Consider the following 16,819-nt stretch of genomic DNA (forward strand, 5'->3'; position numbering starts at 1 on the left):
ACATTAACATTTTCTTGACATTTTCCAATGTATTCATGCAACAATTGAGAGTTGAACTTCTATACAAAGAAACACTCGCGAAAACTGCTATCACAGTTTATGTATACAACATTTAGTACTCGAAATGTTTGGGATATTAAGATATCGCTTTATACAGAAAAACATAAATTTCTACCCGATTGTTATATTTCGAGTACTCTTCATTATTGCGAATCTGGACGGCGCTCGAGTTTGCGGGCGATAGATTTTGGGGAAAGACTTGAATGAGCGGTCTGGAGTCGTAGTAGAATCGCCCAAACACAGAGTGACCAGCGCGAGTGTTTTTATTTATGACACTTTCTAAAGGCCTCTCCTCGGGAGATTTAGCTCCCATACACGCAGGTCCGAGCTCTTTTGTGCCAAGATGTTCCTGCTCTGTCGGAAGCGTTATTTGAACTCTCGACAAAACGCGGACTTCGCCTCCTTTATTGACACACTGTTGGCTGAGTGGCAGGTGAATTCGTCTGCAACTGATTTGTTTCAATTATCCAATCAGGTCACTGCTGTGCCCATCCGACCAATCGGAATCGGGAGAAAGAGCGAGAGTGTCTTGAACTCCGCCGTGAAATGTGAAGCACCGTTTCTCCTTCAGCATGTTGGCCCCTCCCCACTCATTACGTATGGAACAGCGTGCATTCACACATCGTCTCGAAAGTAGTGTAAAGCAAGGCGATTGCCAAACAAAACTTATTCAGTGAGCTAAGCCGTGTGTTCACTCTTACAATTCGCTAAACAAATAGGTTTCTATCGAAGGGAAAAATCACCATTGTGGACGACGTTCAGTTGTAGGAACTACCGGCGCTTGTCGTTTTCTCCCTTCCAGGACCCTGACGCTGTAATAAAGGGGACAACAGACACGATCAGCTGTTCTGGATGCCAATTTCTCTGTACCTGTACATTTCTCTTGCGGGATCGTCGTACAAACTGCAGGCTGGGGCCCATTGCCGACGTGACGTTGTTCCGCGACCTCTACATGCCCCCATGCGGCTCGACCGACCCCAGGATGGTGGAGAAGCACAATTTTGACGCCGTCGCCGACGGATGTATGCTGTCGTCGAACTCCGGACAGACGGCATGCACGGACAAACTGATGATCGACTGTCACATGTCTTCACGGGTAAGAGACGCTGGTTCGGCGATACATTTTATAATTATCAGTGTTGTGTGAAAACTAAAATGTTTAGGGTGGGGTGGGGGTGGGGGAGTACTGTGGCGAGGGGGTCGAGTCATGCTACTTCGGAAAACAAAGTCGCGTGGATATGCACCTGTATTTTCTGATATTTATAAAATCATTATTGCAATAGAAATTTCCAGTCTTAAAGAACATGTACATTAATACACTTTCGCGTCAGCCATGTTACATAGACTAAATATAAGAATATGTATAATATAATATGAATTAGTTGTAAAATATTTATATAATAATTCTATTTGCATTAATATATGTATATTTTATTGTAATATTTATGATTGCGTCAGACAAGAATTATATTTACTGAAAGAAACAATTTAAATGGCTAATGTAGTTAATTTCTATACAATGGTGTCAAAATAAAACACGATAAAGTAATTTTGTATATGAAAATAATGTTTTGCTTCATTTCTTTCGTAATAATTTGTTGCTTGGTAGCTTTTTTATTATCTCATTCAAATTAAGGTTTCTATTTTCACAAGCTTCGTCACAATACTTTTATGAAATGAAGTTAATGTGAATTATAATAGAACAATCAATACCTGGGTTCAGCCAACACGTTAGAAATAATTAGGCTAGCAAACACATTTAGTGTTAGTCGTCATACTCATCAGAGGAAATAGCCGTAACCTAGTGATACTTATTAATCTATAAGAAACTATTAATGTTAAAAAGAAAACATATATCATGGTACATACATACATACATACATACATACATACATACATACACACATATACACACACACAAACACACACATACATACACACATATATACATACATACATACACACACACACACACACACACACACACACACACACACAAACACACACATACATACATACATACATACATACATACATACATACATACATATACATACATACATACGTACGTATCAGAGCGTATCGTGGTTAGTCTTGCAATTTGCGGGTGATTCGGTGCCACAGGTTCGAGTCCCAGCAACGGCATGGGACCATTTGTGAGGCCAGAAAGGATTTAATTATCCCCTGCGCCAGTGCGTTAATATCTATGTATGTAACAGTCAACCCCGACATACATACAATATATAGATATTCATACATCAATACATACATACATACCGGTACATAGATACACACATACATACACACACACACACACACACATACACACACACACACACACACACACACACACACATACATACATACATTAATATGTATTATATATACATAAAATTGTTTTATTAAATATATACATAGATTCTTACTGCAAAACTATTGAAACAAATAAACCCGTAGTTTCTTGTGCGAACTGTTTCCGTGTTGTGTAATGGGTTAACGGAGTTTTATTGAACACGAACCTGTGATACATTTTAGCAGCCACGTGCCTTTGTGAGTAACCAGGTCCAGGTACAGTCTGGGTGCAAGATGCGTAACATCTGGACAAAAACAGGTTTACGATCCAGTTCGTCTGGTACTCGGTGGTTCGTCTCATTTTATAGACCGATTCCCCAGTCACATCTGTTAAAAGTTTTAGTTTCTTTTCTTTAAGAAAACCCCCCAAATATTTTCTTTAAAAAAACAAAAAGCAACAACACACACACAAAATAAAAATAAAAACGAAAACAAAAACAACAACAAAAGTTTGTGTATTGATTACAGAAGCACTGATTTTAAAACTAATATTTTGTCGGTTTTATTTTAAGCCTTGCTTTGTCCCCTCCACGCCAGTAGTATATTTGTTTAATATTCTATTATTTGGCTATCAAACAACGTTCAATTACAATAATCCATTTCATGAGGACTTCGCAAGTGATAAGACACTCAGCCAGTTATTTCGGTTTATTTCAATTTAAATATTACAGTAATTTAATATAATTCATTTTATTCTAAATTGCATATACCCCCAAAATAAAAAAAACTCGTCCTGTCCTGGGTAGGACTTCCGTCGATGAAAGAGGTCGTACTCAGGGTGGACGTGCCTGAACCTATAGGGAATGAAGCGCGTTGATACACTTTATTTCCTTCCACAGTTGCGATCGCATTCCACAACTTGATTACAACAATTTTCAGAAAAAAACCCCGCAATTATTGTCATTTGTTTAGTCTTTCAAATATAGTTTTAAACTTCGAAAATTGTTTCCACTTAAATCACCTTAAACGTAACAGTTAATAAAATAATTGAAGTTTCTACAGAAAAGAAAAGACATCTTTAGGAGACGAATTAAACAAAACCGATGGGTGATATAATTTTAGAATGCATGTACATAAAACGATCCAAGTTAAATGAGTGGAGACATTACATTTTTCTCAAGTGAATGCTCACTGATTGCATTAGCCTATCGCCAAAAATAATTTGGTCGGACGTTCTTGAGTATGCGGTGAACATTGAATTTATTTAGGAGAATAACAGCATAATATACCAATAAATGATAAAAACCACAAAACGAATTGTTCTGTAGAGCCGAAAGGTCCAGGCCCACGACAATATGCAGTTTTATGAATAATTAATGAGCAGAAACAATTAATCAGCAAATAGTTAATTGTACATAAACATCACATTTAAAAGTGTAGCTTGATAATTACATACAACAGAACACAGAGTGAACGAGACAACACAACACGGATGGATCAGATGGATGTGTATAGATATACAGATCGGATGAAGTCGGGTTTGAACTAAACTGGATTTAACTATTATAAATTTTAAAATATTCCATAAAGCAATGCAAAATATAAATAAATAAAAAATAAAAATAAATATAAATATAAATAAATAAGCTAATATATATTATATATTAAAATGCAAGTAATTATGTAAAATTAGTACATGTTTTAGTGTGTTATTTTAATAAATACTAATAGCGCTCAACTGAATGGAATAATTAGAATAAAATATGGTGATTTTAAATTTGAAATGAAATAACTCATAGCAATGACGTGATTAGGGTTTTATCCATTAGCGTTCTAATTTGCTTTCTGTATCAATTGGAATTTTATTATTTTAACGTAGATATATAACTACTATACCATATAAAAAAAGCCGCTATGGACCAACCACAGTTTAACTACATTGTTTACATCTTATAAACGTATATAGAGGACATTGTTGCATACTAGTAGTCAGTAAAGTCAGAACTGTACTTGTATTTCCGTGTAGCGAAACATCGAATGTTTGTTTTACTAACTAGTTAAAAACACCTGGTGTGAAACAAATGTTTTAAATTTCACGTGAACGTCGTTGTATAAATTAATTTTCAAAGAACACAGTAGTAATACTACAAATGACTTTCATCTCGCGCAGATACAATTAGCCAGTCTGAACGTGTATCCACGATAGGCGTGCTTGAAAACAACATCTCTGATCAGGCATGTTGAATGTCGTGTTTTGTGAAATTAGCACATACTAAGACGTATTTCTTCACATATTATGTTCACGATCCTACTTGTTTGTCATTGCTGTTTTGATATAACATTATTTAAGGCTGGCGAATTCACTAAATGTTTGATATTCAACATCCGATGAATAATATATCAATGTGCTCTAGTAGTGTCTATAAACAAAACAAAATTTAACTTTCTTTAAAGCAGATTTTATTTTCAAATAAGACAGTAAGTAGCGCGTTGGGTAACTATACAAAACAAAGTGTGCGTTTTGGTGTAAATGTGCCCATTATATCAGTCTAGTTAGTTTACATTAGGTTCGACGCTGAAATCTATCAAGAGATACTTCTCATAAACATATCTGCTCAGTTTCTAAGAAGAATATAAATAAATTATTTTTAAATGCTCTCAGATTTGCAAAGCTTTGCCTAGCAAACAAAAGACTATTGATTATGGTCATACACGTGGAACTGGTAATAGACGCTGATGCATTGGACACAATGTCAATATCTGCAACAAGAATGCATGACAATCAATTTTTAAAAACAATATTCGTATAAATATTAAATACTCCATTTCGTACACAAAACGTTACATCTACTTTCAATCATCAATGAAATCACACACATTAATTATACATAATAAATTAGTCACACCCGACCGGAAAGCACGTGAAGCGTGTCGAACGAGAGACTGGGTTGTTTTCGATCGGTTTTATCAGAAGACGAATCTGCTGAAAGGATTCGTGTAGCGAAACCCAATAATACAATGTTATTGTTGCGGAAGACACCATCAATGCGTCCTCTCCGAGCGGGTCGTCTCGCTTTTCAGCGCAGTGTAAAGATGTGACGCTCTATCTATGATGATATCTTTACGCTTTTTCAGTGACCATTCGGCTAAACGGTCGATGCTTTTCACGTTGGTTTACCGCAAATATCTTTGCAAAGAACATAAAATTTATATATGTAAAACAACTTCTTAAATTTACAGACCCTAGTTTTATACTAAAAAGTTTAGTTTTTTTAATAATAAATTAAATTAAATTTAAAAAACTGCAAATATTGAAGTTTTCTTTAATTTATTAAAACGTATTGAATCTGAATCCCATTGTTAGTGTATTGTATGGTCTGTTAAAATTACCAATGTTTTGCGAACATTTTAAATCCATTTTGAATTAACTGTATCAAATATTCGCATTTCTGTTTTTTGTTCAGTTTATAGCACATGAAATTCATTTTGAATTACTTAAACACCACGACAATCAGAAGCACGCTTTTAAGTAATCAGATTGTGATATTTGCTTTTGCTTTTATTTAACAAAGCTGTCAGACCATTAAACACACAGATAATTTTTAATTCCTCTCTCTCTCTCTCTCTCTCTCTCTCTCTCTCTCTCTCTCTCTCTCTCTCTCTCTCTCTCTCTCTCTCTCTCTCTCTCTCTTACAATTGTTTTTATTTGTTCATACTTTAAATTGCATACATATATTATTGTCGTGCGTTATTAAAAAACCAAGTAAGTTGGAAATCCATTTGTTTTTCAAAAGCAATGAAAACCCAGAAACACATGTTGTAAGCAATGTGTTATTTAACTATGAGAAACCTGTAATACTCGAAATTAGTTTATTCTGTTTAAGACCTAAGATCAACACATTTACGAAAGTTGTTTCTATGTAATTTACGTATTGGCGAGTTGTTAAAACATGATGGCCAGCCTTGGACGGAATATTCACTGGTCTTACACACCAATATGATTTTGAATGTAAACATGTTTTCTCTTCTGTTTTTTGTTAATGTAATTAGTTTTATTTAGTTTTCAAAAAGCCCAGTATAATGATACATATAATTATTTTTGATTTTTGAAATATTATTTCCTACCCACAGGCGAAACAGAGTTGAGAGAAACAAAATCACGGTGCCAGTACAGATACTGATTGAAATTCTAACATATATTTATCTTTTAATCATCTCCTGCTATTACAAATTGTAATACATTTGATCAATATTAATAATAATAATAACAATAATAATAATAATAATAATAATAATAATAATAATTATTATTATTATTATTATTATTATTATTATTATTATTAATTCATGCTGTTTCATGAACTATATTTATTATCAAGTTTTACGCTGGCCATTTTTGTTTATATAATTTCTGATGCTTATAATTTGTCTGGAGAGAAAACACTCAAAAATACACATGCATACATTTCATTTGACTTCAGTTTTGTCAAATACTCAGGTTTGTTTAACAAAGCACAAGTCATTGTACGCTGATTACACAACATGTATTTACGTACGCTGCAACAGTTGCTTTTAATGACATTATTAACATTAACAATTATTTAATGTTATGAAATATTTTTTAAATAGGTACACAGTGATCATTATTAATTTTAGAATGATTTTTATTTTGGGCTTTCCTGAGTTCATGAAGTGAAAACCGGTGAAGGTACAGAGTTCCGAACTCTGTTTAACGTACCTATTATCTACTGAAAATTCATGCACGTCTGCCTTGGACACAAACTCTATCATCACCAATGATTTTATCTACGATAAATGATGATTATGATAACTGGTTTAACGTGCTTATATACCGCAGAGGTTTCGAACACGCTATACGATAGAAGAGAACCGACGAAACAGTTAGATATTCTTGAATATAATACAAATTATAGGATTCTGCCTTACAGTGGCGTGAAACCAGCTGTAAAAGATCGCAGTAATTGTTACTGGAAATACAACTAAAACAAACAGGTGTCAAAATATTGAGTTTGTCATCGGGAGTCCCTCGCTATCCCGCGTGCATTGCGGATATCAAAGGCACCGACTGGACACCTGTACTTATAAACGAGCTTATGGTAGGTGTACGCCGGAACCAAAGAGATGGAAAGCACCAAGGGAGTTTTTATAAATCAAGATTATTTCTATAAAGATTTTTATTTAAAAAAAAAAATAATAATATGGATTTTGATATGCGTATAAAAGATGAATCTTAATAATGTACATTAATAAATTAGATTTTAATTATTAAATAGCAAATTAAGGATTTAATCATGCATAATGTTTATTTTACACAAGTAAAATTTATTAATTTATTTATTTGTTTATACATGTATATATGTTACGTGCATTCTATTTTATTATCTTTTATTTATTTATTTATTTATTTATTTATTTATTACTGTCCTGTCCTGTCCTGGGGAAACGATAGCTAAGTTTTAGTGATGCTGCTGCTGCTGATAATACTGTCTGTCTCTCTGTCTGTCTCTTTGTCTCCCTCTTTGTCTCCCTCTCTTCCTTTTTCGGTGGGGACGTTAAACAAAAAACACAAATTGCAAAATAATCAGTTCTGTGTTTGTAGTAATAATATGAGTCATTGGGTGGGTACTGGAAAGTAATGGGTGTGGGCGTGGTATATCAGGATTCTTGACTTTGATTCTACATAATTACGGATAATGTTAGGAATTACAAAACTTGTCAAAAGAATTATCCGAAAACAGCTTCATCGAGTGCGAAGATTACTCTGAATTTGTTTACAAAATCAATTAATATTCTCCTGTGTAACATGTTTCGGTAGCATACTGGAAAGGAAAGCATATCAAAGTTATATGACACGTGAAAGTTTCAGCCAGTTACAAATTACCACGTGCTATTAAACCCGTGTAAAAAAAAACCCCAACAAAACAAAACAAAAACGAATCCAAATTTAATAATATCAATAATATTTTTTTTAATAATAATTAAATAAGTAAACACATTTATAAACATGGGAACGACAGAAACTCGTCAGTTACGAATAACTTAATATTACATATTATTGGAGGGGGGAGGGGGGCGGTGGGGTAAAAATTCCATAAAAGGTAACTATTAGCCAGAAATATGACATACGAGATATCGGATTAAGTCCCTTTAATTAGTTTATTTCTCCTCATTCGAATATCATACTAGAGTGTAATACCCGTCAATTATTGCCTCAGCGTGTTTTCAGCGTGGATTTTGGTTTATTTTTGTCATCTCATTCTTTTCATTTCTGTCTGTACATCCGAGGAGGTTAGAGGTTCGAGACTTGACAAGATATTAACTCTTTAACTTCCAATTTATGAAAGGAATGATACGCCATGTTGTTCTTGTGAAATTCGGTATGCCCTCAATGGACAGTTGATTTATCTTTGTGGTTACCCGAACAAATAGGAAATGAACACATAATGTGAAATTGAAAACGCGATCATTTTCACAGCATGGGGGTCCGGAAAACCACAATTTTCGTTTCTCTTCTTTTTCTTGTTCAGTTTTTATTTCGTGTAGCATTAGAGTGAGCTGGGTTTTTTTGTCAGATTAAGAACTTGTAGTGCGAAATCTGTTACAAAGGGGCGGTGGTGTAAAGTATTAAGAGTATATTAACGTTCATGGCATTCATATAATTAAATAGAGCAGAAAAAAACATACATTGCACAATGATAGCAGGATGTAGCCGAATTATTCCGGGGGGGGGGGGGGGGGGGGGGGGGGGTATTGTGAGTGGGGGTCCATTTCATCACTGGCGAGTAAAAGCAGTATATTAATGGCTGTGGTGTTTAATGTACTGTTCTATATTATCTATCGAATAAGAAAATTATAAAAAAATGTTTTATGATTAGCAGGTTTCTTATCTCTGTTTCTAGACTAATAGGTCATGGTTAGCTCTGTCCTCGGGAGTGGCTGTCCTCCTGTAGACGAGGCACTAGGTAGATTCATGGAATCAACTACTATTTTGCCAAATGCCCATTCGTCTCTGCATTGTGCAAAATACGGTCCTGATCATGTGTGACGTGTGATCATATGTGTGACGTGTGATCATGTGTGACGTGTGATCGTGTGGTTTTATCATTCAGAATGCCCAACTCTAATTCCAAATTAATACCGATATTTTGGACAAAGGCTAAAATACGTTTTGACGATGATTTAGGATGACGACTAGACCCTATGTGAATTTTTGACAATAGTCTCGTGTTTGCTGTGTTTTCTAATTTGTGTAATTGTCTGAACACCTGAAATGAATTCATGAAAACAACCACTATTTTGACAAAGTTCCATTCCTCTCTGCATTGTACAGAGATACGGCCTTGATCACTTATTACGGTTTTGTCATCCAAATGTAAACAGCACATTTGTTACTGATCTTATTATTTATATTATTTATTATATTTATTTTCATATAGCATTCTATAAATCAGTCTCAACATTATTGTAGTTTGCATAATATAATACATGTATATGCATGCCTATCTTATGCCGATAAACAGTAAAAGGAAATACATGTTGATTAAAGACTCAGTGCATTTAACCACTTGACGAGGGATCGAACCACCTCGGTGGATTCATTCAACTGATTGGGTTTTACTCGTTCCAACCAGTGCACCACGGCTGGTAAAAGGCTGTGATATGTATTTTCCTGCCATTGAGAAAGTTTATATAAAAGATCTCGTACTGCATTAGAAAAATGTAGCTGGTTTCCTCTGATGACTACGTGTCAGAATTACCAAATGTTTGACATCCAATATCCGATGATTAATTAATCAATGTGCTCTAGTGGTGTCCTTAAAATAATAACGAATAAGATAAAGTAGATTTCAATTTTTTTTTTAAATAAATTTTAAAATCGGATGCAAATAATTTACGATATCTAGGTCTAAGCGTATTCGTATGTGTGTACATGTGCATCCGTGCGGGTAGGTGGACGGATGTACTGACGGGCGGACGAACTATAGATGTGCATGTATGGTTATATATATGCACGTGTGTTATGAATATGTATGTTTACGAACATGTTTGTTTGTGAGTTTGAATGTTAGATTTTAGCGTTAATAAAAACCTCGCAGAAACCTCTTGTCAGCTTAAGATGTGTGTGGATATATCCTGCGATCACAACACATCCTGTGTTTACACACAACTTCCTTTTAGTAAGTGAGTCGCAAACAGCAAGGCAACACAGTCGAACACGACAGTATTACTGCCAAAACCGACATTGACGTAAACTGTATTTATTACCGAAAACTGGAACTCGGTTGATCAACATAATGATACAATACAGATCAAGCTTTTTGTTTTTGTTCTACTCTATATAAATAAAAATATATGAGATTGTTCCCACTTCTCTCTACCCCCCCCCCCCCCCCCCCCCCTCACTTAGACATCGTTTCTTGTGCCTGCAGATAAATAATATCCAAAATATTTAAACATAGTAAAAAAAATGGAAAGACATAAGAAAGAAAGAAAAAAGAAACTACCAATCAATCAATCAATCGATCGGTCGGTCGGTCGGTCGGCCAGCCATCCGCCAGTCAGTCAATCAATGATTCAATGAATCAGTTAATTAAAGAAAACAAAACTAATAAAAGAAAATAAAGGAAGAAAGACAATTGAAATTATATTAAAAAAACACAACAAAAAAAACACCTATGTATCCAAGTACACGTAACAAAAATGTAAAAATGTGGCGCTTAGGCATTGGTGTATGTTTGTGTTTGCCAATCCATGAATGAAATCAATCTTGTTAAAATCAAATATGCACGAAGAAACGATCTGTGAACTCTGTCGATGCGACTTTAATGTGTTTGAAACAAGCAGTAACTCAGCGGACCGGGTGTTATGGTGCACGGTCTATAAACAAGTACACAAACTGACGTAACTCAATATACTGTTTGTCTGGGGCGCGTCATAACACCGGTTTGTCAGACGTCATTAGCCCCATTAATCACGTGCTCAATAAACCGTGAACGTCCACAGGGGGGCGTTCCGAACAGCTCGCAAAATGCTGCAAGTAGGGGTCGTTCATAATACAGTGAGTGTATACTCAAGGTCTTGGACAGAACTCTCTGACGATGTCAGAGGCTGTATCCACGACATCCGTGCTTGTACAATTATAACCAGCCTCGGTGGCGCAGTGGTTAAGCCATCGGACTGCAGGGTTCGCAGCCCGGTACCGGCTCCAACCCAGAGCGAGTTCTTAAGGGCTATCTGGGTAGGTGTAAAGCCACTACACCATCTTTTCTCTCACAAACCACTAACCAACTAACAACTAGCCTACTGTCCTGGATAGACAGCCCAGATAACTGAGATGGTGAGCCCAGAACACCGTGCTTGAACCTTAATTGAATATAAGCACGAAAATAAGTTGAAATGAAATGAATGTACAATTATTTGATATAGGCATGCCAATATTTACACCTACACCCACGTCCAAACCGTGCAACGCGTGGGATGGGGTTTATGCCCGAGTAGTGAGTATGTTTGTAAAACGAAAGAAAGTTGGTAAAATTATCCTTTGCAAAACCTAGATTTTTTAACGTACAGCAGCAGCAGCAGTAGCAGCAGCAGCAATAGTAGTAGTAGTAGCAGTAGTAGAAGCAGTGGTAGTAGTAGTAGTAGTAGTAGTAGCAGTAGTAATATTCTAATTAAAACATTATTATTAGTAGTAGTTGTTGTTGTTATTGTTGTAGTAGTGGTGGTAGTAGTAGACGTAGTAGTAGAGTAGTAGTAGTAGTAGTGGTGGTGGTGGTAGTAGTAGTAGTAGATGTAGTATACGTAGTAGTAGAGTAGTAGTAGTAGTAGTTGTTGTTGTTGTAGGCGTAGTAGTAGCAGTAGACGTAGTAGCAGTAGCAGTAGTAGTAACAACAGAAGCAGAAACAGATAGTAGTAGTAGTAGTAGTAGTAGTAGTAGTAGTAGCAGTAGCAGTAGCCGTAGTAGTAGTAGTAGCAGTAGCAGTAGTAGTAACAACAGAAGCAGAAACAGATAGTAGTAGTAGTAGTAGCAGTAGTAGTAGCAGTAGTAGCAGTAGCAGTAGTAGTAGTAGTAACAACAGAAACAGATAGTAGTAGTAGTAGTAGTAGTAGTAGCGGTAGTAGTAGCAGTAGTAGTAGTAGTAGCAGCAGTAGTAGCAGTAGCAGTAGCAGTAGCAGTAGTAGTAGTAGTAGTAGTAGCAGTAGCAGTAGTAATATTCTAATTAAAACATTATTATTAGTAGTAGTTATTGTCATTGGTGTACTAGTGCTGGTAGTAGTAGACGTAGTAGTAGAGTATTAGTAGTAGTAGTAGTAGTAGTGGTGGTGGTGGTGGTAGTAGTAGTATACGTAGTATACGTAGTAGTAGAGTAGTAGTAGTAGTTGTTGTTGTAGGCGTAGTAGTAGCAGTAGACGTAGTAGTAGCAGTAGCAGTAGTAGTAACAACAGAAGCAGAAACAGATAGTAGTAGTAGTAGTAGTAGCAGTTGTAGTAGTAGTAGCAGTAGTAGTAGCAGTAGTTTTAGCAGTAGCCGTAGTAGTAGAAGTAGCAGTAGCAGTAGTAGTAACAACAGAAGCAGAAACAGATAGTAGTAGTAGTAGTAGTAGTAGCAGTAGTAGTAGTAACAACAGAAGCAGAAACAGATAGTAGTAGTAGTAGTAGTAGTAGTAGCAGTAGTAGTAGTAACAACAGAAGCAGAAACAGATAGTAGTAGTAGTAGCAGCAGTAGCAGTAGCAGTAGCAGTAGCAGTAGTAGTAGCAGTAGTAGTTGTAGTAGTAGTAGTAGTAGTAGTAGCAGCAGTAGTAGTAGTATCAGCAGTAGCAGTAGTAGTAGTAGTAGTAGTAGTAGTAGTAGCTGGTGGCGTGGTGACAGTAATAACTGAAGTATGGGGCGGGATTTAGCTCAGTCGGATAAGCGCTCGCCTCAGGTGGTTACGTCGCAGGATCGAACCACCTCAGTCGATCCGTTCAACTGACTGGGGGTTTTCTCGTTCCAACCAATGCACCACAACTGGTATAAGGCCGTGATGTGTGCTTTCCTGTCCGTGGGAAGTGCATATAATAGTTCCCTTGCTCCATTGGGGAAAACGTTGACTACGAATCAGAATGACCAAATGTTTAACATCCAATAGGCGATGATTAATTAATCAATGTGCTGTAGTCGTGTCGTTAAACAAAACACACTTTTTAACTAAAGTCTCGTGTGTGCTGTGTTTCAGCAATCCATGCCGGTGTCGAGTGAGGGCGAGGATCTACCCGGGGTGTGTGCTGGGTGTGGTCGGCGTATCGAGGACAGGTACTACCTGCTGGCGGTTGACAAACAGTGGCACGTCAACTGTCTCAAGTGTTTCGACTGCAAACTCCTACTCGACTCCGAACTCACGTGTTTCGCGCGTGAAGGATATATTTATTGCAAGGAAGATTATTATAGGTAAGTGTTGAACTGACTTGTTCTTATTTTCATTTATTAATTTGTTTTTATAAAGTAAAGCCGGTGACCTTAATGCGACGCCACTCGATATGGGTGCCACCGATCGAGAATAGCTGACTACACAGCAGCCGATGTAATCGTAATGTTCGTCTTATCAGAATCGACGATTCTCGTTCGATGCAGTCGTATCGTGTGGCGTCGCCTTTAGTTTTTTTTTTAAATGCATCTTTTCTGTTTCATACCAAATGTATTTTGAGTTACTACATACACCAACATGACTAAAAACACATTGGATGTGTCGAAATTGGCCATTTAAGCACACTACTGTAAGTAACCCTAAGTTCACGGTAAAAAGGAGGTGTAATAGTCTACAAGTATTTATAGTCTAAAAACTAGGACTAGTGCACTTAATTTTCATTCAGGTTCATAAGGTCGAATCAAATGTAGGAACGAAAGAATAAACAAACGAACGAATAAATGAACGAACGAACGAACGAACGAACGAACGAACACATGCATGAACGAACGAACGAACGAACGAACGAACGAACGAACGAACGAACGAACGAACGAATGAATGAAACTGAATGTATGAATAGATGGAGGATTATCTACAACCACCACGAACAAAACATCGACTACTAGATGCCAAACTAAATATTCTACTGGGAGAAATCAGCATCCGTTTTATTTTACCTTTTAAATTTTAGATATTTGTAGACATTAATAAGTGACAACGAAATGTTTGAAACCTAATTAGACATTTAGACAGATATCTCTTTCCATCCTTAACATGTTTTAATGCACTTTTTTGCAATTTCACAACATTTAGCCTGAGAAGTGTTCGGGAGGACGAACGATTGAAGTCGCTCGCTAGACTGGTTTATACGCCTAACGTTAATTGAATGTGATATGATAGAAGACGCTGGTACCAGTCAAATAATTCGCGAGCACTCACTTTCCCGAAAACGCCATGTATTGATTTGTCCAACTCATATCCACACAATAAAATAGGTTTTTTTAAATTCTGTAACCATGTTTTTGTTCAAATGTTAAAACACCAAATGTTGACTGTACAAGTATTTAAAGGCCACAAACAATTGCACGTTATTCTTTGTGGTATGCAACTATTGTCGTTGATATTGATTCTTAAGATAATAATCAATTGGGCGCTCTTGTATTGGATACTAAACGTATTACACTTATTGTTTAATTTTTAATTGTGCTAAGTCGTGTGCAAATATTGCATTAAATGTTTGGTTAAAAAATAATACTAAGAAGAAGAGAGAAAATAATATATGAATTATTTACCCATATTTACTGAGATATTGTAGCTTCTTCTCTTTTTTTTTTTTTTTTTTTTTTTTTAAATTATTTTGTTTTTTCTGTGAATCAGGCAAGTGTCTATGATGTTTATAATGGGTAGTAATATCAATGTAATGCAATTTGGCGGCGTTCATAAACAAGACTATCCACCTTATCCTGGTTCCCCTGGACTATTCGCCGTATCCGCACCTGATTATGACATGGTGTTATATTCCTGCATGTTGCCGATTTAGGCACATACCACAGTTATCTGGGCTGTGTGCCCACGCTTAGACTATACAGAAAATTCGAGATGAGTGGCCGTTAGATACCATTCGTTACCTTACAACGAGTTATTGCAAAACCTGTCTAACGAGCGAACGCGTTTTTAAACGAGCTGTAAGACAAATGGTATCTAACGGACACAAATCTAGGTCATGTATTTTTTTTTGTTCTGATCCTCAAATAACCCGATTTAAAATAAATTTAAATGTCTTTTTCAACTCATTTTTTTTATTTACGGCGCTTGCAATTAACAAAAATGCATCACAGAGAATCAGTTTCGGATTAACTTTTACATCACAGAGCATTCAATTTCGATCGAGCTGTTTTTATTGGATGGTATGGCTGTAGTGACCGAATCATCACCGTGGAGCAACCAGTCACCAGTCTTAAAAGTGATTTTCAACGTACGTTGGAGAGGAAATGATCTATAACGGGTGACCTCTCACAACGGCGTATAAGAAGAGAATACAAACCGTGCATCTCCGCACTGCACACACTTTGTACTCGTACCTGTATTAGGATACGAACCAGGTACCTGCCAGTATTGAACACGGTGGTTTAACCACTGCGCAATGGATGATGATGATTCACTTATTGAAAAGAATAAGACAACAAATTGATTAGTCTCGATAAGAGAACACTTTGCTTACCGACGCAAGAGCAGACGTTAATTCCCTTCAATGGCCGAGCGCACGCGCCTCGAATGCATCCACGCATGCGCCCGTTGAGCAATGCGAACGAAGTGGATCAGTGTAAATAATTAATTGTCTGAATTTCAGGTTGGCATTCTTATGTTTGATTTAACAGTGAAGAGTTCACTGAAATGAACTTCGTTTAGTTTGAAAAACCACGAATATTCCTCGGGGTGTTATAGCACTGCTATTGGCTGTGTTCATACAAAGAGTAGAATGTTATTAACAGTAAAATTAAATTAAACTAAGTAATCTGGACCAAATTTCATAAAACATCTTAACGCTAGTTTTACACACAAACGTAAATCTACGAATAAAGCAAATTTATATTACTATTAACAGGACAACATTTTATTTTGTCTATAAACTTCTCCATCTTTCGTAATAATGCAGTTTTCCGAGTGAAATACATTCCAAACACAAGAAAATGTATGACTGGTATAACTAAGAGTCGCAGACGTAAACTTGCGATGTTTTGTACAATTTGCTATTGTAACGTTATGATAATCGGGTAAGATTTGTAAATGAGTGCTATTAATAACTGTATATAAATAGAATGTTCTTCTTTCCTCTAGTTAAATTCAGCTTTTCTCCATGATACAGTTAATTCGGTAAATAGATGGTCAAAACGGACTAAATTGTTTCCAGACGTTGATAATGTTTATAGATGCCAAAAATAATATGATTCTATAGTCCGTCACATTCTCCCATAAAAATGCTTTTGTAAATAATTTCA

At 36.0% G+C, this 16,819-nt stretch overlaps 1 protein-coding gene across 1 annotated transcript in view; it reads left to right on the forward strand.

Annotated features, from left to right (window-relative positions):
- The first annotated feature begins 694 nt into the window (after positions 1-694).
- Positions 695-16,819, forward strand: part of LOC121382700 (LIM/homeobox protein Lhx9-like) — a 62,541-nt gene continuing 46,416 nt past the window's right edge. Inside the window, exons 1-2 of the mRNA XM_041512240.1 lie at positions 695-1,156; positions 13,590-13,801. Of these exons, the coding sequence (XP_041368174.1) occupies positions 1,013-1,156; positions 13,590-13,801 (356 nt within the window). The 5' untranslated portion in view covers positions 695-1,012. The remainder of the gene's footprint in view (positions 1,157-13,589; positions 13,802-16,819) is intronic.

This window comes from Gigantopelta aegis, chromosome 10 (assembly GCF_016097555.1).
Source record: "Gigantopelta aegis isolate Gae_Host chromosome 10, Gae_host_genome, whole genome shotgun sequence".
Taxonomy (NCBI): Eukaryota; Metazoa; Mollusca; class Gastropoda; order Neomphalida; family Peltospiridae; genus Gigantopelta; species Gigantopelta aegis.